General features: G+C 39.8%; 1 protein-coding gene across 2 annotated transcripts in view; it reads right to left on the reverse strand.

Annotated features, from left to right (window-relative positions):
- Positions 1–25,345, reverse strand: part of PRUNE2 (prune homolog 2 with BCH domain) — a 118,563-nt gene that overhangs the window by 39,400 nt on the left and 53,818 nt on the right. The window contains exons 6-8 of one of the 2 annotated variants that reach the window (XM_086479211.1): positions 21,258–21,416; positions 13,742–20,276; positions 12,468–13,296 (exon numbers count right to left, since the gene is read on the reverse strand). In XM_086479211.1, coding sequence (XP_086335337.1) covers positions 12,468–13,296; positions 13,742–20,276; positions 21,258–21,416 — 7,523 coding nt within the window. Of the gene's footprint in view, positions 1–12,467; positions 13,297–13,741; positions 20,277–21,257; positions 21,417–25,345 lie in introns of those variants that run through there. The other variant, XM_086479212.1, reaches the window with a different exon arrangement.

The raw sequence follows: 25,345 nt of genomic DNA on the forward strand, positions 1-25,345 counted from the left end.
GGGCCAAATAACAGACTGACTAATCAAAAACAAGAATAAAAAGGTTCTTTTAGATCTTCATATTCCCCTGCCCCACAAGAGATAGCATCGGAAAGCATGGGTGAGAGTAGAGGGAGGAACACAGCAGTCCTGGAAAAAAGGGATTTTGGCAGAGTAAGGGCTGCTGTGTGTTGTCCTCCACCCCATTCCCCACAGCTGCCTTAATGCCTCCTGTCAGTGCTGCTAAAGCTGTGTGCATCCTCCCTTTCTTAACACAGCTCTGCTTGCCAAGAGTATTAATAAAGATAAGTCCAGAAATGACATTTCTGCCTGCCCGCAACTTAGAATGATTCTGGCTAAATATACCTACCAAGCCTGCATACGTTTCCTTTCAGGCTTGCTCTCAGTAGCTAATATTTAGACACTCTATACATTTTCAGTGCCTCTTGCACATCACTATCATTTGTTTGCTTACCACACTTAAAACTGAAGAATATTTTCATTTGTTCATCACAGACAGAAAAGCAAACAGCTGAATGGAGCTGAATCAAGTTCATATAATTAAATTTAAACAAAAATATTGCCTGTACAAAATAACTTTTGCAGTAATTTCTCAGTCCTTTTACCACTGAGATTATTGCTGCATCCTTGATTGGTTAACCTTCAAAGATTACGTATTTCTGTTCATGCAACATTTTAAGAGGCTATTGCAAATACTCCAAAATCTTACGCTTGAGTTGATAGCAAAAAGCCTGAAAATAATAGCATTGTCAAGTAGTCTACAATGACAGCTATCACAAACAATTGCTATGCCAGTAATTAAGCAGTCTTAAAAGCAAGTTATCTGCTGACAATGCCGAACGTTCATTCCTTTTTTTCCCACCATATCCTCAGAGCTAGGCAAACAAGCTGAAAATAATCTGCTAGGTGAATGTGCAGTGAAGTTTTGTTTCCTAATTACAAATACCGTGCCTGCACTGGGACAAAAGAAATCCCATTGAACTGATGTAAGCTTCTTTCATAAAGAGCTGCAATAGAATTAAAATACAGCTGCTCAGTTTTCAGTAATGAGGTCCTGGGTGCTTTGCATCAGGCTGACAAACATTTCCCCTTTTTCTGTCTAAAGTAACTGCAACAACAGAGCTGTTAATCAGAAAACCTTTTGCATAACAGCTTCTCGAAGCAAAGATATGCTTACCTTCTACAGACTTGAAGAGGCCTTTCTACTGGGAAAATAATAAAGGTGCTCGACTGCTGCACTTCAGCATCCCTCCTTCTGTAGCCGTTTACTAGGAATACAGATCTTCCACCATTTTCTTGTCACGTGGCTAGTGGTACTGCTAAATAAGGGTGATCACCTGCCTTCAGATAGCCGGCTCTGTGAACCAGCAGCTACCACCGGGCTTTGGGTAAAGGAGTGCTTAAACGAATGCAGAGCTGTGCTTCCGCTGTGAAAATTATTTTTTTTTTACGTCCCCTGGGGAGCTTTGTCGAAGCATCACCAAACTTTGATACAGCGAGTCAGCTGGCAGTACTGAAAAGCTCCCTGCTGTTTTATTTCAGAGCCCGAGGAAAGCTTGTGATGAGAGACTGCATGACAGAAGTTCCTATGGATTCAGCCCGTCTCAGCCCTCATTTCTGTTTGCATCGATAGTTATAAAGCGCATGCATATTCAAACACACTTTTACATAATTTGTTCTGTTTGCAATTCAGCTATGGAAATGTAGATGCAAATTAAAAAAAAATGAAACAACAAAAACCCACCAGTTCAGAAGGCAGGGTGAATTCTGGAAACACAAACTGTACGAGCACCAAGAAGCGATGCTCAGGGCCTGTGCTCTTGACTGTGTTTCTTAGGGGTGTGCTTGAAGGAAGGACATTTTTTCTCATGCAGTGCACTCCCACATTCTCCTTTTATAAAAGCCTGTTGGAGGCAGGGTTCCTAGAAACTCCAAGTTTCTTTCCAAATGCAAACCAGCATTCAATCCTATTCCCTTGCAATCCTGTGAGGATAAAACAGCAAGGCAGCAGGACCTAGCATGGCCTAACCTTCAGCTAGTTTCTCCCTTCACGCTGCACAACTCCTCCTTGAAGATGAGTTATGTGAGGACTGGAGACGCTTTCACATCAAATTGCCAGGCCATAAGCAGTCAAAACCAAACAGATTTTCATTTGTCACTACAGGTCCACGCACACCTACAGCACAGTGTAAATAAAAATGGAGTGGCTCCCACCTTATTCTTCATGGTATTAGTAATCCTACAGGGAAAGTTCTCATCATCTGTTGCAGATCTCCTGAGAAAGGAGATCCCAGATGCTGTTTTAAAGAACAATAGACCAACACTAAGCATTAAAAAAAATTAAAAAATCATCACCAGTATGAAAACACATTTCTAAAGAGGACACAGCTGCAGACATGTGACCTTCGATGCTTCTGTGAGCTAGCTCTACACAAAATTTCCAATGATGAAGTCATTTTAAAGTACTTTTTTCAACTGGACAATCTTTAATTAATTTGAAGTCAAATGTCCAGACACCCACAAGCTGTATCCAGGAAGCAGAGCTATAAAATATGTACATAAAATGGAAGTAATTAGTAACATGATTATGACAAAGCTATGAAATTAGTAACATGGCAGAAGCTATGGCCTTGATGCCTCCATGCTCAGAATGACACAGAACATCTTGAGATTTTAGGACGCTCTCTTGGGACCCACTAAACTCACTGGGGCTCACTATCAAAGTCAGGTTTGAGTCAACAGGGTTAAGTTTCAAAGCTCATTAATGCTTTAGGCTGAAATCTCATGTCATTGATCATCACATTGATTGGAATAAATTATATAGTGAATTAGCTCAGAAAACCATGGGGTTTTGAATAGTGGGGGAATTTTTCATGTGACAGCTAAACTGTACTAACATAGTCCAGGTCTTGCTTTAACAAAGTGGTTTTATCAGCCCAGTCTCACAATTTAAGTAAAATTTCAAGACCATAAGTGAGTAATAGTAAAGATGTTTGTTTTCCTTTTAAAATTGTTTTTTAGTCACTGAAGTGTTGTTCTCTTCTTGTTAAAATGTTTTTATAAAGTACTTGGTATTTGAAATGCAAATATTAATGCTGTTTTTACAAAAATGGGATCATCACCATATTGGCTGCCACTGTTGTTTAACAGCTGGCTTTGCAATGGAAAACTGGGTTTTTAGTTTTAATTAATTTTCAAACTCCAGATGGTGATGGAAAATACTGTACCACCCCAAAATTGATAACAAAAAAGATGGTTGTAATGACTTCACAGGCCAAATCAAGTAGAGAGAAAGAAATGATGTTACTAAAGCCCGTGCATAAACAGCATATGTTATTATTTCCATCAATAAAAAAGGTTAGCAGTGAGATACATTGACATTAAAATAAATTATTGCAAAATGAAAAAAAAAAAAGTTTTAATAAATGTACAGTTATGCTGTTGGAAAGTTCCATGCTCTGAATCTGTCCCAGGGATTTTTCTATTTTCATAGAAGCAACATCTTCACAAAGGCTAGTATACAAGATAGACCTTCTAATACATAATGTATATTGCTATAATGATTAGAAGGGTATGATATATAATAATGTAAAATACATTAATTATATAGTTTCCCATCCTAAAGTCAGATGAACATTTCTGAGCCAGCAACCTTAAAGATTTCTTGCTCAAGCCAATCTAAACATTTTGGTTAGTTTCAATTTGCTTTTTTACTTTTGTTACAAAGCCTTAACTTTAATTTACACAGACTTTCCTACAAGCAACCTGCTCAGTTGCTCCTTTCCTCACATGTTTGTTCTTAACCTTTAAAGTTCCTTGTGTTTAGTCAATTGTCACACTCTGTGCTGCCAAGTGGGAGACCTGAGTTCAATTCTGATTTCAAGTCCATAATCTTGTAGTTCAGCAGGAGTTGGGAGCACCACTGAAGCAGGACACTTGGTCCTCAGAGTGCCTGGAATTGCTTTCCAGCAAATCTGGCCAACTAATAAACAATCTTGACAGGAATGAAAGATGACAGCCCCACGGGTATGCAAGGAAAAAAGGAAACAGAAATGTCCAAAGGGAAGTAAAAGTTACTTTGCAGAATGTGGCCTCTTGAACTTGAAATAGATTTTCAATCCTTTATGCTTACTATATGTAGCAGCCTGCCTTGCCCATTAAAGCAAGAAGCAAACCTGGGCTACCTAATCCATTGCCTCAGCCTATCTTTGGGGTGACAGAACAGATATTTTGAGAAAACACTGGGTGAAACCCTTGGTCCACTGGAGTCAGTGAGGATTTTTTCCTTGCTTCCTTTCTGTTAGTACTGGACATTGATATTTGACTTGAATCATTAATGGCTTTGAGATGTACGATGTGAATTTGGCTAAATCTCAGAGATAGCAGAGTAGTCTCAGAACTCTTATAAATAAATCTTGAAATAGTCACAGATTTTTCTTTCATTATATTGAACTATCTTTATTCACTGTCAACCACAGGCAATGTGATGAAAACAGGATTCTCTACCAAAAATTTACTGGATTGCTTACAGTACTGGGCAATTTTAATAGCCAGCAGTACAGCAACGGTCACACAGATACTTTGGACAGAGGCAGTGGATGAATTATCTTTTCCAAAAAGTCACTATACACGTTCCTGCTTCTTTGAGAATATGCTATCAGAAAGATAAATTAAGCTTTCTTTTGTGTCAGTGTTATTCCAGCGAGTTAAATAAATCCTGGCAGCTATTCAAAGGAAATTGTCTTCCACTCAGTTTTGCTACCAGTTTTCCAATCTCGGTCCCAAACCTCCCAAATATCAGTGTCTTTATCTCTACTGCTCTCACTACTTCTTATTCCTCAAGTCAATACATGATGTCATAGTATTTCCCTCAGCTCTTTCTACTTTTCCTACTATGGAAAAGGATAATCCCTCCCTACAGCAAAGGTAAGAACAAGAATGATCTGGTATACACAACCACTAACACACCCTGAGGAGTGTGCTGGTGAGTAAAAGCTAGCATTTCATCTGCAGTATTCTCCCTCTGCCTCCTGACCACTGCATCACCACTGAGCCTCATACAGCTCTGTAAGACAGGACAACTTCTATCAAGAGGAAAATTACTTCCAGTCTTCATAAATTTTAGTGCTGGTATATGTCCAAATACAGCAGCAGCAGCAGCAGTGAGGTATGTTATCCTGCATACCCTACATTTGTACAGTGGTCCATGAATTCTTCCTTTTTAAATGTAGTCACTCTTGGCTGTTCACATACAGAAATACATATAAAAAGCTATTTTCTTTCTGGAAAGACTGACAATAATGTGCTATCAAATCTTTTTGTACTTTTTTATGAGTCCAAAAACCCTCTAGGGTTTATTATTTCTGGTGTTGGTATATTACTGAGATGGGTTTATATCTTTTCTTCAGCGTTTTAATGATAGTAAGCATCTTCATACTTTTCTTCTCTTTCTGCTGCTGCTTTTTCTTGCAGATGAAAAACAGGACAGGAGGGAAGAAATTCATTACCAGTCACAGAGTTTCTTAAAACCCACCCGAACAGCCTAGAGGGTTGTTAAGCTTGACATTGGGATGAAGGAGACGGTGACCAGTAGACATCAAGATTTTAATCCATTTCTTCATTCTCATTTTTGTTTACACTTTCTGTTTCAAAACTTTAACTCACTCTTCCACAAAACAGTCAATTTTCTTAGACAAAGTGACAGTCACTTTCTGAATGAGAGTAGAAAATAATGCAAATGGCATCCTTTACTGACCCTGATGCCAGGGCACATGGAAAATAAGGGGGTGACTGGTGACAGCCAACATGGCTTCACTAAGGGCCACAAACAATGGGGTTCTACAATGGGGTTACAGAGCTGGTGGATAAGGGAAGAGCAACTGATGTCATCTACCTGGACTTGTGCAAAGCATTTGACACTGTCCCGCACAATATCCTTGTCTCCAAATTGGAGAGACATGGATTTGATGGATGGACCACTCAGTAGATAAGGAATTGGATGGATGGTCGCACTCAAAGTATCATGGTCAATGGCTCAGCGTCCAAGTGGAGACCAGTGATGAGTGGCATTCCTCAGGGGTCGTTACTGGGACTGGTGCTTTTTAACATCTTTGCTGGTGACATGGACAGTGGGATTGAGTGCACCCTCAGCAAGTCTGCTGATGACATCAAGCTGTGTGGTGCAGTCGACATGCTGGAGGGAAGGGGGGCCATCCTGAGGGACTTGGACAGGCTGGAGAGGTGGGCCTGTGCAAACCTCATGAAGTTCAACAAGGCCAAGTGCAAGGTCCTGCACCTGGGTGATGAGTGGATTGAGAGCAGCCTGGCAGAAAAGGACTTGAGGGTGCTGGTGGATGAAAAAACTGAATATGAGCCAGCAACGTGCACTCGCAGCCCAGAAAGCCAGTTGCATCCTGGGCTGCATCAAGAGAAGTGTGGCCACCAGGTTGAGGGAGGTGATTCTGCCCTTCTACTCTGCTCTGGTGAGACCCCACCTGCAGTGCTGTGTCCAGCTCTGGGGCCCCCAGCACAAGAAAGACATGGAGCTGTTGGAGCAAGTCCAGAGGAGGGCTGCGAAGATGATCAGGGGGCTGGAGCACCTCCTCGATGAGGACAGGCTGAGAGAGTTGGGGTTGTTCAGCCTGGAGAAGAGAAGGCTTTGGGGAGACCTTCTAGCAGCCTTCCAGTACTTAAAGGGGGCCTACAGGAAAGATGGGGAGGGACTCTTTTTATTAGGGAGTGTAGTGATAGGACAAGGGGTAAAGGTTTCAAACTGAAAGAGGGGAGATTTAAATTAGATATTTGGAAGAAATTCTTTCCTGTGAGGGTGGTGGGACACAGGAACACGTTGCCCAGAGAAACTATGGCTGCCCCTCCCTGGCAGTGTTCAAGGCCAGGCTGGATGGGGCTTTGAGCAACCTGGACTAGTGGAAGGTGTCCCTGCCCATGGCAGGGGGTTGGAATTAGATGATCTTCAAGGTCCCTTCCAACCTAAGCCATTCTATGATTCCATGATTATTCCACTGCTAAAGGAACTTACTTCAGCACAGTAGTTCATGGAAGCATGAACTTTTCTAAACAGAGACATGTGAATAAATTGTAGACTCAGAAAGAGGCTTAGAAGGAAGTTACTGAGTAAATGCCTCCATAAACTTTGGACTATGAATTCAATTGCCTGTTTGTTGGGATGTCCCCATCTTCTGTCTGCGTACAAATGATGAGTTTCATTATTCTTCAGAGATCATAGAATGATAGCTTGGGTTGGTAGATGACGTCAGCTGCACTTCCCTTATCAACCAACGCTGTGACCCCACTGTAGAAGGCCACCAAATTTGTCAGGCACGATTTACCCTTAGTGAAGCTGTGTTGGCTGTCATCAATCACCTCCTTATTTTCCATGTGCCCTAGCATAGTTTCCACGAGGATCTGCTCCGTGATCTTGCTGGTCACAGAGGTCACAGAGGTGACTGGCCTGTAGTTCCCCAGGTCTTCTTTTTTCCCCTTTTTAAATATGGACATTATGTCTCCCCTTTTCCAGTCAGCAGGAACTTCACCGGACTGTCACGACTTCTCAAATATAATGGATAGTGCCTTAGCCACTGCATCTATCATTTCCCTCAGGACCCGCAGATGCATCTTATCAGGTCCCATGGACTTGTGCACCTTCAGGTTCCTTAGGTAGTCTTGAACCTGATCCTCTTATACAGCGGGTCGTTCTCCATTCTCCCAGTCTTGCCTTCTGTGACTTGGGAGGTGTGGCTGGAGCACTTGACAGTGAAGACTGAGGCAAAAAAAGCCATTGAGCACCTCAGCCTTCTCCATGTCCTAGGTAACCAGGTCTCCCATATCCTTCTGGAGAGGGCCCACATTTTCCCTAGTCTTCCTTTTATCACCAACACAATTATAGAAGCTTGTGTTTGTGCCATACATAAATACATGAAAGTAAATTACATACCTAAAAATAAGACACTAATTTCTATACCCTGCCAAGGGTATAGGAAAGATCAACCAGCAGGCCACATGGAAAGCTTCCTTGCAGGAAGCAAAGGCTCCAATAGAGAAAGCCCCAGATTCAGGAGCCAATTCCAAAACCACTATCACAGAGATGGATGTTACAGGTTCAGAATGCAACTTTAATTGCATAAAGCATAAGTATTTGACAAAACAAAAAAATAAGCAGAGAATGTAATCCATGCTTGTGGCACAGCTAACTGGCCAGATCTTCAGATTAAGGGTGCTTAATTTTCAGATACCAAGCAGGTTTAATTAAGCATAAGCTAGGAAACAGACTACTCAGTCAAGGCAAGAGTCACATTTAGTGAAGAATCCAAGAAACTTTCCTGAGTCAAAATTATGGCCTTTCAGAAGTACAAGAATTCAGGCAGAAAGACGCTTCTGAGAGCTAGGTATCAGTTACTTTGACTTTGGTTCAGTTCTACAAAAACCTACTTCAAAGATGCCTACTACTTTGGCAGACTCAGAGCCTGATGACTAGCACCACCAGGCCATCTAGAAACTCTATTGCAATAAGAACAAGAGACAAGCCTCAGTTTCTTCTCTTACGTGATGTCACCAGTGTTTCTATGCTAACCTCCCATAGACCGGCAGTTCTGCAGTATGATGTTTTAAACTTTGTTGACAAAGAAGGGCACTTAATTTCAGACTTAAAAGCTGCACACTGAGGTATGTTTTAATAAGGAACTTGTGTTTTTAAAACTGTCAATGAAACGTATTAGAAAACACTTCTAATAACACACTTCTACCGTATCAGTTGCTGTTTCTTCAGCTGTTTATGTAAGCAGTTTAATGGAATTGACATATAATCTAGAAATAATTATTCCCATATGTGTTTTCTCCTTTCTACCACAATATTTTTTGTGTGTTTGCATTGGTTTCAAAAGAATCAAGGCCTCCATGATCATGCTGTGGGCATGCATAGGGAACATCTGCATGTGTGTCTGCTTTCCCCTAAAAAGTCTGAAGTCATTACCTAACTGACCAAAGACATGAGCTTATTACATATTTATTGAACATCACTTACCAAGCACAGGGGAAACTGAGGGGAAAACAGCACCGTAAAAGCAATCTCTATTAGATATGAAATCCTCATACAAGAGCAATATATTTAATAACAGTAATACTGGAAAAAACATCCATTAGATTTCACACCTTATCAACATAAAAGTCTAACAAAACATAAATGGAAAGGAAAGTAGATTTTACTGGTTCCATGCTTCCACAAATAATTGTTAATGCAGATGCTGAAAAATTTGCATGCTTTGCTTTACTTTGCTGGGCTTCAGCATCACTAGTGTTAAGGACAGAAAAAGCCACTGCTATCCATTCAAAAGGCATTTGGTACTAAGCAAGTATTAAACAATTTCTGAGTCAGATAAGAAAAAAGCCTATAGTGGAAGCTGTAGTGACCATACATATATATTCTGTACCAAGAGCTAATGATGCCTTTCCTTGCAGGATGCACCATATTCCATCACGCACTAAAGTCTTCAGTGAAAACACTCTTACATTAACATGGTCCAGTTTCGGACTTTAATGCGGGAATCAGTCTAAGAGAATATACCAAGCTCTAAGAACCATGAATGTACTACATCTGAAACACCAAAGCAAATCACTATTCTGTGCAAGACTAAAGTTTTTACCTTGGAGACTTACAGAAATTCCTAAAGAACAGCAGAGTTCTTCTCAAAGTGGATCTAAAAAATTCATAGCAATAACATGTTAAAAACCCCTATAAATCCATGGCCATGGGAAAGATTTTTCTAGTGCCAGTCTAAGTTCAAAAATTAGATTCTTTTCTTGAGGTATCGAACAAAGAATCTTACTGCTTCAAAGTTATCTGAACTCCATTGTGCTAATTTCTAAAAATCATTTAAAATCAGATACCTAGACCAGTTCTCTCTTCCTCTGTAAGAATGCTATGGGCATGTAAGTATGACAAGACAAACTCTAGGATGCTGCCTGCATGTAATTAATCAGTGCAACTTAAGCAGGGACAGCATCTGGAAGTTTTTAATTTAAAATGTTTTATGGGAGACAGAGGAGTTGCCAGCTGATTTGTTCATGTCAGCTTTGCAAGTCTGCAATTAGCCAGCACCTCTAAACAACCCTCCTTTTTTCCTGTCCCATTCACCATTTATTATAAGCAGAGGTGGCACGCATCTTTTGATTTAATGACTCTCACTAGAAATTACTGCTTTGTCAGAAAACATTGAAATTAGTTGGTTTTGATGAACCCTCAGTGAAACACTGCAGAGATAATGGAGGAAGATCACTTCCAGGATGTGGATGAGTCCTAACAAGCAAAGTACCTCAAAATCAAAGAACATCTAGTTTTTCTAGATCCATGAATCCCAAGCAGCCCTTCCACACAATAATGTGGACACAAAACAACTGCTTGGAGATTTTGGTTGTTTTGCTTCTTCCAGATTTCTCTTTTGTAGAAAATTTAAAAATTTTTTCTTTTTCCTTCTGAAATGGAAGTTAGAAGCTTGGAGGATTTCAACAGAAGTGTTGTGCCAACCAGTTCTACTTTTGATAGTTTCAAGGTCAAGCACTCAGCATTTGGTTTACTTCAGACCATACGGAACTGGGGAGTGCTCATCTTCTGCTACCCCTTCTGAGGATTTGCTTCTTTCTTGAGGGCAGTAAATGCTAACCTGCACCAAAAAAAGCTGTCACTGCCCTACTGAAACAAAGCCCCTCTCACCTCATATTCTCCTTGGTGCTGCCTGTCTAGTTCGACTGAAGCAATTTCAGCCAGGGGCAGTGTGTGAGGGCAAAGTATGCTCTGTATACTGCTCCAATCTTGTCTGTCAAGAAAACCTAGTCCTATACAGATGCTTAAATTTAAGCCTGCAAGTGTCAATATATGTCAGAGTTTCTGAAAGTGTGGTTTCTGTTCAGGATGAAGCCAGCACTTACTGTATTTTAAAAGCAGCTCAGCTATAACAGTGTCTGAACTTGTGTTAATGATACACTTTTTGAAAAATGTGAGAAAATTCTTAGAGAGGAGGTATTTTAATGTCTCGGGGGAAAGATAAATCACAGCTATTGAACTATTCACTCCTGAAATCTTAGCGAAATGTGAACTGTTTGGGGCGGGGAGGAGGGGAGCAAAAACCTGTGCTTTTCTGTCATAGGTCATTCGTACATGCTGTTATCAAGGTTATACTATCATACACAGGCACACCGCCTTTAAGGGGAAAAAGGCCTAATGCTAAAATTGCAAAATTGTTAGTGAAAATTTTAAAAAGTAAAGTCTAAAATAAATTGCAAGCCAATTAAAACCTGATAATAGAAGTTGTGAATGTGATGTCTATGCTACACTGAAATGACAACTGCCTGGGAGAAACTTGTAAAAAACTGAAAAATCATTCTTGCATTTCACACGAACAGTATGTTTCCACATTTCATACCACATATGCTCTTTTTGGTAAGTGCAGTTCAAAAGGACTAACAAGTACAAAGCACTTACACCCCTAGTTTTATTTGCACTGAGAAGTTTCTTTTACTGCTCACAATTTCACTGTATAACGCAGCACCAGGTTCCTCTTTGTAAAACTGCAGCATGTCAGTTGCAGATGCACAGAAGAAATGAGGTCAGACTTCCACACTTGCACCTCTGGGGCTACTCTAGAAGTCCACTGTAACAGTTACAACCTCCTGGTTGTAGAAGAAGAGGAATCAACAACAGAAGCACCTTCTCCAAAACACTACAGTAAATGGAGTCAAGAGGGTCACCTCTCTCTCCATCTGGTGACCCAGCAGAAAGACAGCAGGCAGTTGTAATGCTGTCAGCACAGAGGCAGCACTTCCACCCAAAGGCAGGTGCAAACACACCCAAACTGCCTCAACTGCCAGTCCAGTCTGAATGACAGAAATGCTGCTCTGACCTGCCTACAGCTTGGTAATAACCACAAAGACCATAATTTTCCACCAGTCTTTTCTTTCCTCTATAAGCAGCACCTTTTTCTGATTCTAGGCCTCGACTCCATCCAATCCTCTTTCCCAGCAGTTTTGTGTTAGGCAGAGATAGTACTTCACTTCCATGCCTCCATAATCTCATCACTGGCATTGTATCTGGACTAGCAATACCATCAGTACCTGGCTTTGGCCTGTGTTCCCTGGCCACACCTGTTTCAGATTTAAAGGTAGGTTATGAAGACTATGGGACTTCATAGCAGGAAGATGGACTTATTCCTGCAAGGAAGTGGCCTTACAAGCATCCTGCATTACAAAACAATACTAATTTGCTTCATAGCAAGCAACCAAGAACCAAGACTCTGTTTTTAGACCAGGAGGAATACAGTGATGCTTAAATCATGTAAATACAATTAGTACTTCAGACTTGAAAGTCCTGCCATCTATTCATAATGTCATACACTTCAAACACTGATAACAAGTGAACAGAAGACTCTTGAAAGGAAACAAGTCATTTTTTTTCTTACCCTGATTTTTGGCCCAGTTCTCTATCACTGTTGAGAAGCACCATTTCCTCCTTCATTTCTTGTTCTGTTGCTACGTTATTTCCAAGTCTCTGTTGAGAATTTGCTTCCCATGCGCCATCACCACCAACCACCTGCAACACATGTGTTCTTGTGATGCCTGAACTCTCATCCTCCATAGTCAGGCCGTTTGAAGGAGAACAGCCCTCATGTTCAAAAGATTTCTGAAGGGGAGTTTCTACCTGAAATTCTGCCTGAGTGTCAAGAAACAACTTCTGCGCTACAACAGCTGCTGGTTCTTCACCAGAATGTCCAGATCCTGATTTTGGCATCTCTGACTCAGCAGAAATTTCTTCAGGTGATCTGTCACTGACTTCATTTTGGCCCAATATAATCCAGCCCTCATCTTGCCCACAGCTCTCCTGTGATCTCCTGTCATCATCCAGTTTTTGAGGTACAATAGAAGGACTTTTCTCTTCTAAGTGAACAGAGTCCCATTCAGTCCCACAAATGCAATCTTCCCTTTCATTTGTAATGGAGATTGGCTGAAAGGTATCCAAGGAGCCATGCGAAAAGCTTTCATGAGATTCTGTGTGTTCAGCTACATTAGCTTCTTGACATGCAAAATCATTTTCATTTCTTTCAAGGGTATCCTTAGTGGAAGGTATATTTTCTTCCTCAATAACAAGGATGTAATCCATCTCCAGTAAAGCTGAATCTCGCTGCACCTGGGTTCTCACATCTTCCTTACCCTCTGTACTTTTCAGTTCAGTGCTCTCAGAGGAATTTCTCAGCTTATTCTCCCTACAAAATAGGGAGTCAGTGCCAGCGTCTAAAAAACAAGGAAACAGAAACTCCTTTTAGTTTTTTAGTTACTATGTCAGTCACCATGATTTCTTTAAATCAGTACAGTGAGATAAAGCACTTCTCACTTTGCTTTACTCTGTTAATGTGTACTTGAATTTTATAACAGCAGCATTATTGTTAAAGATTATACATTAACACTGCAGCCATTCCTAAAGGGACAAATGATTCGGTGTCCCATATGCTAGGCCCTGTACAAACAGCAGAAACAATGTTCCTCCTTCAGTGCTTAAAAGCTTTAGGTCTGCTAGAAGGGTGATGCTAGAGGTCTTCCCAAAGTACAGAGTTTTGTACATCAGGGAGACACACAAACTTCAAACTTCACTCAAAGCGTCATCATTCAGCAGTAATACTCCAGACATAGCCTTCTTTCTTTGTCCTATGAACTTGCTCTGGAAAGCAACTTTTCTTACCATAGGGTGATCTTTTATCTCCACCTGGCGGTGAGTCGGGAGCAGTTGTTTCTGCTTCACATTTTCCTATCGCAATTTCAGAAGCTCTTGGAGTTACTTCAGACTTGGAGAGTGAAGGTAGGGATGTGCGATTTTCCTGAAGGCACTCTATGGACGTTTCAGACACCTCATCTTCAATGCTGCTGTCTTGGGTCGTTAGGATGCCTTCTGCACCTTCCGAAGGAGTTGGCAGTGATAAAAGTTTTTCCAAAGAAACACTGTCACAAAATGGCTGCTCTAACAAGAGCTCATCCTCTGCACCCTCTCTGCTGCCAGAGGGTTCAGCATCAAAAGATACATGGGATGGTGATGTACACACCACTGGTGATTGGTCACTGGGCATTTCCTTGAACACAGGAAAATAATTTTCAATTACTTCTTCAGATTCTTTTGCTATGTCATCAACCAGTTGATGATTTGAATCAGATTCATAGCCTTCATTACCACCAGACAGAAAGAACTTGGGAAAGAATATCTGTTTATCCTTTGATTTCCCTTCTGCTGCTTCACTGTCTATCACTGCTAGTATGTTCATTCCACTACATGTGCTTGCCTGGACATTAGTCACTGATGTGTTCCTGATGTTATGTTCTACCCCTGTCTTAGATTCATCCACACATTCTTCTGACATGTCTAGCTCATCACCAGTTACTGCTGTATGGTCAATATCAGAATATTTTCCAACTTCAGCCAAGGCATTAATTTCTTTTAAGCTTTGTTCTGCCCTACCAGGTAGAGTGAAATCCATGGGAACAAAATGCATTTGCGAGGTTGCTATTTCAGCTGTATCAGCTGGTGTTCCTTGATGGCTTGCAGAAGTAAAACTTTCATGGAACACGTCTTTCAGATCAAAGGATGTCACTGCTAAAACTTCATTGGTAATTTCAGCTGACTCAACTGGATCAGTAACAAGTTTATTTTCTAGACCATATTCTCCCAAAATTGCAAATTCAGGCGTCTCCTGAGTATTAGAAGAGATTAGCTGATAGGATTCATTGGTCTTTCTTTGTTCATAGTCTTGGGAGCTACCACTTTCAGACTGTAGCTCTACCTTCTGCATTACTAGCTGACACTTGGAATCAAAATCTGCCTCTTTACTCACATTTAATGATGTGTGAATCAGCTGACTATCTTTGTCTTCAGGCTCCACACCAATCCGAGAAGACAGGACAGAGTCATGCTTAGCTTCATATTCCTGGCACACATCAGGACTGCTTGATGCCTCTGAACTATTGTCTTGGTCACAGTGACTTAATATATCAGGATTTTCACCATCTGATTTCAAATTGACAATCTGCTCAGCATTAGTCCACAGGTCAGGTTCCACTGAAAACAGCTGATTACTTTCTTGTGTATTTTCCTGTAAAATATCTGGGACAAGTGCAGTTTGGGGAACTAATACACTCCAGCCTGGACTTGACTTCTCTGTCATTTCAAAAGATAAGTCTTCTACAGTGAAGGCGCCTGGCAGGGAGTTGTGCACATCTAATCTTTCACAGGTGTCCCGCTGTTGCTCTTGAGGAATGAGACTTGCATTTCCCTCATTGTCTTTTGGTAGATCCAGTACAGTGATTTCTTGAACTGATGTATTTGGCATACCTCGTTCTTCATCTGAAAAAGGGTTCTGTGGAGCCAGTTGATTTTCCTCATCTGTAGGAAACAACTGCTCTTTCAAGCCCCTTTCTTCTTTATCCGGTCTGAAAGGATCAAATTCTTTGAACTGTACAGTGTCTTGATTTATTTGACTACCAGGAATATTCATAGGGTGTACTAGCCTTTCATTTTCTTTTTCACCACAGTACAGGGGGGGAGGCTGATGTCCATCATTACTTGCATTAGTGAACTGTGCTTGTGTTAGCTCTTTATCTTGTGAAGGTGATCCCCAGGAGTCCTCTTTACTGTTTGTTAACTGGTTTGTTGCAGAGTGATTTGAAACAGAATACTGATCTTCCAATTGCTTTTCTTCACAAGGTTGTGAATTCCATAATTCTGAACTGTCACCTAGAAAACCAAATGTTGCTACTGTGGATTTTGGATCAGTTCTTAGATCATCTTCCAATGACACACTCCACATACCTACAGCTTTTGAAGAATACTCTTCTTTATCACCAACAGCAAAAGCCGGTGTAGTATCTTCATTCATTTTACACAAATATGAGTCTTCTCCACTACCTGCTTTTTCACTGAAAATACTCACCTGATCTTTTTTCTGAAGTGTTTCCCATTGACCTAAACATTCAGAAGTCTCATTACGCTCCATTATAGTCAAGTCCTCTTGCAACATTTTCCTAGCTTTAATTGTTCCAGAGTTTTCATTGAAGATGCCTCCCTGGACCTCCTCTCTCACCTTCGTTTTTGTATCTAAATTGTCTTCATTTGCTTCAGGACTTGTTGCGTTGGATTGAGCATAATCCTCTACAATTTCAGATGCTTTGTGCTGTTTGTTTTCATACATGGAATCTTCGTAAATCAATTCTGGACATGCCTCTGAATTCTCTGAATCCTCATTTATGTCAGGACTTGATAAAGAAGATACAGTATCATCATCTACATGAGCATCCCAAAAATCTAAGCTTTTAGGAACTTTGTTCTTTTCAGCACTTGTTTCAAATCCTTCTTCAAGTTCATTCCCAAATTCATTGCTTTTACAAGCATCTTCAAGATTTTTATTATTTTTAATATCCCACATATCCTGACTCCTTTTGTGATGACTGGCAACTGGAAGGTCTCCCCACACATTCACAGATGCATCACTTAAATCAGGACTTGTTCCACTTGAGTGTGCATAATAATTTATTGAATTACTCCACACATTATCTTCTTCTAAATAACTTTTGATCTGTATATCCTTTGAAAGGCTACTTGTGGTGTTTGCCATTTCAAGGACTTCACTTGCCTCAGGACTTGTTCCAGGAGATTGCAAATCTTCAAATGGCTGTGAATTCCAAGCAGTTTGGGGAAAACTGTCATTAGGCATCATACATGGCTCTCTGCAAAGACTATTAGCAGGTTCTAAATTTTCAGTGTTTTCATTTCTCCCAGAACCTATTTCATGTGAAAATGAATTTTCCACCACAGACATATCTGTAATGTCAGGAACACTGACATATCTAGAAGGAGGACTCTCAAACTCATCTGTGAAAGACTTTTCATGAGTCCTGTTCAGTTCTGAGCTATTTTTGAGAGATACTAACTCAGAATTACAAATGCCTGGATGGTTACAAACCACTTCATGTAAGCCCTCTTTCACTTCTGCCAGTGCTTCTTGTGGTTCATTCCTCAAAGGAATTGATGTGGCTAAGTGACAGCCACTCCTTCCATAGTCATTCCAGGTGCCTGAGCTTCCAGGCATTTTAGAAGAATTATTTTCAGGATTATCACTACCCTTATCAGAACTTTCAGAGATACTTTCCACTTCAGGACTTGTTGCATCGTCTATCACTGTAGTCTCCTTTTCAGCTTTCTCAGAAAGCAGCTGTGATGTTTCATTATAATTGCAATTTTGTGGTCTGGAGTCATGAAAAGATTCATAATTTCTGCCTTCCTCAGAAGCGCTTGAAGAAGATTCTACATTATTCTGCAACAAGTCTTTTCTCTCTTCCTGACTAACTGGATTACTTTGATTGGAAAATGACTCATTCTCTGTGACTAACGCTTCCAAACTAACACTATTCCTCATTTTTTCTGGTGAGCTGGAAACTTCAGTTGTTGACCTGTTTTCTTCCAAATCTGCATTACATGAAGATTCACTGTCCTCTTGCACTGCTTTATTACAAATGTCACTAATCATTTGCTGTCCACTTGTCTCATCTGTTCTCTTATATTCCTCTTTTCCTTCCTGAGAGGTGACGTCCCAGCCTTCCTCACAATGCTCCTCACTCTGTAAACTCCACAAGTTCTGCTGCTGCACTGAATTGTGATCATCCAGCTTTTCATCAATTTCAGCGGTGTTTTGTGCTGCCTTTTTGCTAACTATCTGACTCCCTAAGTCACATATTTTCAGATCCAAACCATTTCCAGTGTCTGACGTTGGTGTAGATGTGTCTGTGTCTTCTACAGGAACACTGGTTCCTGTTTCTACATTTTCAGCTGCAGTCTGTCTAGTATTTAATTCATTCTGTGGTGGTGATAAGTCATTCACTGTTTGATTGTATACTGGCGTTATTCTTCTGTTTTCAGCTATAGAAAAATTATTTTCACTGGTATGTATCTCAGTTGAAAAACATTGATTAGCTGTTTGTTCTGAATTAAGGAAAGGTTTAGCAAAGGCAGAAAGAGAAGTAATTTCAGAATTTCTTTCTTGTAACTGGGTAACATTATTTAAGGGAGCGTTCCAGATGTTTGTGTTTCCAATGCTTGAAAAAGGCATGTTTCTAGGAGACGATAGTTCCTTACTTGTTTTCTCAAGTACTTTTGGCTCAGCCAAATTTGCGTTTGTCAATTTATCAGTAACTGTTTCTTCATTGAAATCTGTGTCCTTATTTTCTCCTTCATCTTCCACATATGTAGGTGATACATATGAATCAGATGTTGAATAATTGGTGTCTGGTGGAGAAACAACTATATCTTCACCTACGTTTGATGAACTAAGATCTGAGTGTTTATACAAGAAGGTATCCTCCCATGGCACCACTACTTCTGTTACTTCTTTCCTGATGTTTTTATCATACATATTCCAGGTCTCTATATTTTCAAATGGGTTTGGTCTATGTTTACGGTCACCAAATACAGTGTTTTCCTCTGTTTCCAGCTTGGGATTATTTTGCATATTGTTCAAAACAGAATTTGTATTTTCAGATTTTCCATATTCTTCTACTGAATAATATTTTTCTTTATCCCAGGCTTCTGGAGATACCTGGATAGGTGGATTTTCAGTCTCATTGTCTGCAATGATTTCTGAAGAATCTGATAAACTAGTTTTTGATATGGCCCATTCCTCAGGAATATTCACTGATTTTTTTTCTCTATCCAGTTTGGGCATGTTCCATACATTTTCTGAGGACCGAGCAATGTCTCCTGCATCAAACTTAGTCCAGACTTCATATGAGACTCCAGCTAACTGACTACTTTTCCCTTCACCACTGCACCATGCATCCGACATCATCGGTGTTGGCTGACCGACCTTCCACAAGTCAGGAAAGCTCTCTGGTTCTTGCTTTGTCTCCTTTAAAGAAGCAGTTTGCAAAAGTGAATGTTCATTCTTTTTCTCTCGCTTCTCATGGTCCCAATTATCTTGTTTAAACTGATTATCCCACAGACCTGCTCTCATGTATTCCATTTGCTTTGGCTGTTTTTGGAGGAATACAGAATCTGAGGCTCTTCTATCAGTATGTTCTCGTAGCAAAGGACTTTCTTTACAATCTTTCCATAAGACAGGGCTCTGAAATACAGATTCCTGCTCACTTGAACTCCATGTATCAGCATTTCTGGACTCTAGGTCAAAGCCATCCCACCAGCTTCCATATCTAACACCAGACTGAGAATAATTTGTGCCATCTATTTCATTAATTTTTTTAATGACATCTTGTGGGAAAAATAAAGGCTGCCCATTATCTAATGGTGAAGTTTCTACAAGACTGTTCATAGGAGTTGGTGGAATTCTTGAATCAGCAGATTTCAACATTTCTGGTGACGAAGAATCACCTTCAACTAAATCGATCAAACTTGAAGTTTTCTCACATATTTCTCCTGGATTCTCATAAAATTCAGCTAAATTGTCTTCCTCATTTGTTGTCGTAATTAAGTCAGTTGAATAATTTGCTGTATTGTTTTCTAGCAGGTTTGCCTCATCAAGATCTTTCTGCACAGTGAGTTGTTGTCCTTCTGATGAATCACTGTTAAGGAAATAGTCATCTGCTGGGGAACAATCAACAGAATGAGAAGATGACTCAGATGGAGCTGTAACCACGGGTGCTAGATCAAAATTGAAAAGATCAAAGTTATCATTATTATCACTAGACTGAGGTTTTTGTTCTTCGGCTATTGCTCCTTCAGGAATAGGGCTATAGGAATCAAAGCCAGGCAGAAGACTGTGATGGGAAGCAGCACCTTCTGCAACAGGGCTGTCATCACTAAGGAAAACAGAACTCTCCTTGGAAGACCGGCTGCTTCTAATGGTAGCCAACCCACTGTCTGGACTCACAAGGTCTACATTAACATCAACATGGGCTTGCATTGATCCATTTAGATCTTGAGGGTTTTCTATAAAATTGGCCGAACTGGGCTGTGGTTCTGCATCAGAACCATATAACTCCATGATACCAGATGATCCTTGTGAAAGTGGAGCACTGCCAGCAACAGCTTCAGTAGAAGAAGTTCTACTGTTTGATACCATTTCTGGTTGCCTTCTATTTATAACTTCCTTAACCAGAAGAAAAATTTGATCACAGGTCACCAAAGAATTTTCTTGATGATAAATGAGAATTTGGTCACATTCACATCCTAGAGGATCCAGCTCCAAACAAGGATTCTGACATTCTTCTAATTCACAGCAGATCTGTTGAAAAATAGGATGTTTCAAGAGCCATTGCAATCATGGACATAAGGACACATATTGACAACTTCACTGTGCAAGACAGACATACCTATCTATTCCTATTAATCTGTTTCTTGGCTATTTCACTGTAACAGCCTTATTATGATCCCTAAATTGATGAAGTATTACAACAGACGATCAATACAAAATATGTTTTATAGAATTGGTCAGAATATTTACTTGACTTTCATTTTTCATTAGTAAAAAAAAAAAAAATCCAAATAAATGCTTAGTTGTTGCCTTAGGAAATTTGAGTAAAACATGTAAGGGTACATGAGAAAAGTATTTCTAGAATGGGATAATTAGATTAATAAAATAAATATATTTATGTTGACCTTGAAAGCAATAGGATCATGTATCCACCTGACCCTAAAATTGGAAGTTTTTAAAGCTGAGAAAATGGTTCAAAAAGTTGCCACTGAGATGACTTCTTCCATTTGGGGACAAATCTAGTAAAAAAAAATATCAGTGCCTGGCTTTCGATATCTGAACATCCTAGTAATAAACTGGCTTCCTCTCAGAGCTTAAATTCTTTAGTGATAACATACACATGAATGAGTTCTGGTCATTATGTTTACAATGTGTTTGCTCATCCCTCAATGCCAAAGACTCATTTGTGCAGATCACAATACAAAACCAAGCCAAAACTAGCAAAAAACTAGATCATTCTGTTTTAGCTGAACTGAAAAATCTTGTCTCCTGTATTTCTTGTAACCATACACTTTTTCTATTAGGCTGGTCTGAAATGATCACAAATATCACAAACTTTCATTTTGCATCATATAAACAATGCAGCCATTTCAAATAGCTACTCAGTTGCCAGCCAACTGTTGTTACTTTTTGACCCCACTTAATTATTTGACATTCTGGTATATACTACTTTAAAAAAACATTTTTTGCAGGGAAGATATTATTTGATTATTTTTCTGGGTGGGTACTTACTTGATTGCCTAGCTCTAAGTTTTCCGAGAATACTGCTATTTGTCGTTTTGTTTGCTTCTCATCTGACAAACAGCTGGCCAGAATGACAAGTACATCAAACCCATATTTATCTACGAATGCTTTCAGATCACCAACGAGACTCCTGTGTAACACGCAGTCCTAAAATATGGCAAGAAATTAAAAGAAATGTCAGCTCTTTCCATCCAAATCTGTGATGAAAATAGCCATAAACATTAACAAGCATCAAGGTCTGTAACTGGCAACACAATTTCATTCCATTTGTCAAAACAGCCATCCACTTAAAAAGATCAAGAACCAGTCTCAGGCACAGTAATGGACTTTCATTTCTGAAGAATGCTAAAATACTAAATGTAGGTTTTGCCTTCTTGAAACTGCTGCTGAAACAGAATTCTTATTTTTTCCAGCTACTTGCTTTTGCAAGGTTGCTTAAAAGTATTGGGCTACTGCTATTTCTTGAATAAAACCCCTTTTTTTTGTTAGAAAAATAAAAATATTTTACGAAATTTGACATGTTAATATTTCATTTAAAATAATAGTACTGAGGTACGAAATCAGGCACTCAAAAAGAAATGTACGTGCTAACAATTTTGCAGCTCTTTATATGTATCCATTATGAGGTCACATGGTTGTATATGATTTTACCATGGATTCCTTTAGATTCCTTTATTTCAGCTCTTTGAATTCTGTGTAAGTCTTTGAAAAAATAACTCCCCAAAATAAGAACAGATAAAAGTAAACTAGTTCTAAAATCTCTTTGTGTAAAAAAAAAAAATGCTTATTTTCACACACATCCCACACCAAATACACAGGAGGTAAACACTGCATTTGTCATTCCTATTCTTATTCGTACTTGGACTAGCCTGATGTTGAATTATCTAGATTTTACAACATAAATCATACATCCCTCTTTCTCATCTGCAGAGATAATGCACAAAGTATAAATGTCTCTCTTCAGTCTTCAGTTCTCGTAACAGCCAGCAAAAATCTTAGAAATTTTATTTTCTCCTGTATGTTTCTGCTATTTGTATTTGAGATAATTTTTTTTCATCTTCTTGCTAATAGTTCTTCTGATGGTGCCAAGCTACACTGGCCCTGAATAAACAGCAGTTCATCATGAACGCAACGCAACTACATATGCAGATTGGCATGTTATTCCCCTGCGTCTGTCTCCTTCCTAATAAATTACTGTTTTGGTTACATATATACAAATACTATTTATTAATCTGCTCAAATGTGTCCACAATATGCGTCTCCCTCTCTGTAAATTAAACCTAAAACAAAAAAAATCTGTTTGTCAAATGCTTTGGAAGTAGATTCTTTTCCGTGATTAGAGATGAAGTTCCACTTTGATGTTCGCATGGCACCTAAAAATGAGTTTTATGTGAAATTAACACAGAATAAAGCATAAACAAAAGTCAGCTGTCAGTTTACTGGTGGACATTCAGATATGAAATCTGAATAGGGGGTTATGGGAATAAGGTTTGAACATCCAAACCAGTAACACTGTTCTGAAGACTCACGTATTGGGTATATTAGAAAAAGTACGATTATGTGCTTAGTCATGGAAAAGTTACTTCAGTTATCCCATCCCTAGTCGCAGTTGTGTCATGGTTTGATCCCAATTAGCAACTAAGCGCTCTGCAGCCACTCACTCGCTCCTCCCCACTCCCAGTGGGATGGGGAAGAGAATCAGGAAAAAAAAAGAGAAGTAAAATATGTGGGTTGAAATAAGAACAGTTTAATAATTGAAATAAAATATAATAACAATAATTAATAATAATGAAAAGGAATATAACAAAATGAGAGAGAAGTAAAACCCAAGAAAAGACAAGTGGTGCACAGTGCAGTTGCTCACCACCTGCTGACCAATGCCTGCGCAGCGATCAGCCCCTCCTGGCCAACTCCCCCATTTATGTACTGAGCAGGATGTTCCGTGCTGTGGAATATCCCTTTGGCCAGTTCGGGTCAGCTCCCCTGGCCATGATCCCTCACAGATTCTCGTGCACCTTCTCACTGGCAGAGCACAGGAACCTGAAAAACCTTTAACTTAGGATGAGCACTGCTCAGCAACAACTACACCATCAGCGTGTTATCAATATTATTCTCACACTAAATCCAAAATGCAGCACTGTGCCAGCCGAAATCTGGAGAAGTTGGAATAATTAAAATCTACTTGAATAAAAAAATTGAACTAGAGCAGATTCAAAACTACCTGAAAATCCCTGATGATGCATTATCTCAGTTACCCACTCATAGACAATTCAAGAAGATTGGGAGGTCACAGGGAAGGACATGGACCAATCAAAGATCTAGTTTTCAAGGTGTTTTATGGCTGTACATAAGAAAAATCAATGATCATACTAAAAAATGTCCAGCCTTCAAGCTTCACGATGCTTTATCTTCTATATTGCTGTATCAACTGAAAATGCAAGGAATTAGAAATTTTCTGTTAAAATCACATGACTGAACTGTAAGCCTCAACAAAGTGACATTGACTGAGACAATATCTGCCATCATCTCAGCCTGCATTTGGCATTCACAAAGTGGTAGGTTGGGGAGTGCCAAAAATCCTGCTTTCTGCAGTATTTTGAGGGAGGAACGTCTTAACCTGCCTACACAGCAAGGGAAAACTCCCTTGTCACAACCACGGCCAACTGGAGAGTCAATATGCACATGCAAGGCGATTGGAGGTATATTTCCAGAGTTTAAGGCCAAGGACCACTAGGGCATCATAGAGCAAGACTATAAATACAACAGAACAAGATACAACATTCACATGCTAGCTGCTCTTTGTTGGTGGGAATTGTTACCACAGCAAGGGTGTAGCACCGTACAACGAAAGGTCAGTTCTACCAGTCAGAGCAGGAGCTAAAGATGTAAATGGCTCTGTAAAGCACCTGAAGGTGCCAAAATCTGAATTTGCCTTTTGCCCTGTTTTTTGATAACTTATGTCACATGATCAACAGCAACACTGAGGAATCGATATAGCAACAGGTGATCCAGTAGCTGCCGCTGTAAGCAGGGAAATTGCCAAGTTTGTATCCCTGGTGGAATAATTGGACTGGAGACCTTCACATTGGGCCACATTAATATAAACAATAATGGATCTGTACTACTTATGTATTTACCTGATCCAGCTACTTGAGGTTCTCTCCTTTTCTTCCATGCTCTCAAACTTACTATTATTCAGAGTGTGTATTTTTTCTTCTTGATATTCTCAGCATGTTGATGACCAAGAGAAGCACAAAGATTAACCCTGAGCAGGCTGCCTGTCCCTTTCCATCAGGTACAAGCTGCAGAAGGAGATCAGTTCTGCACTACATATTTTTTTCTCTGTGCTTCACATCCAGCTTGGCCTTTGGGCTGTGTCGTGCTAAACATATTCCTTAGGCACAGAATAAACTTGGCCAGCTAACAGTACCAGAGAAGACTGCAGGCAGTCCACTTGGTACTAGCAATTACGTCACCTATGTGTCCTTGCCTTTATCTAAAAGCGTAGCAAGAAGTTCTCTTATGAACATCCTTTCTGTTTGACAGCAGAAATGAGGAACATAGTTGTTTTCTTGTAAGAAAACCCTATAGTAGTTAAAATGACCAAAAGGTGGAAATTTCTTCTATGAGTGGGGAGCCTCCAGCATGCTATGCTTGGATTGGAGGCTTATTCAATGCTGCACACCTCAGGGTTCCCACCATCTAAAGGGATGTAGGGTTACCCATTGTGTTTTCTCCTTATAATGTTAGCTCTAATAAACAGCATTTTAAAAGATACCTCACAGAGTTTGGATGTTTTTCTTACTAAGATCATAATGGACCAGCACCACCTCTCATCAACTGATGAGAGACTGCTCAGAGCAGCATGGGAATGGGTTTAGGTGTGCCAGCACCATACATCATACTGAAACAAAACACCTTTAAAGAAAACATGCAAATTATTTGAGGATTTAAAAGTGAAAGAGGGCAAGAGACATTTTACAGTGACATTCAATTAAAAATAATACGAGGAATTCATTAAGGCATGTCAGAACACAGTCCAAGTCAAGCAAAATGATGCTGATCACACCCATTTA

This window comes from Leptosomus discolor, chromosome Z (assembly GCF_034619465.1).
Source record: "Leptosomus discolor isolate bLepDis1 chromosome Z, bLepDis1.hap2, whole genome shotgun sequence".
Lineage (NCBI taxonomy): Eukaryota > Metazoa > Chordata > Aves > Leptosomiformes > Leptosomidae > Leptosomus > Leptosomus discolor.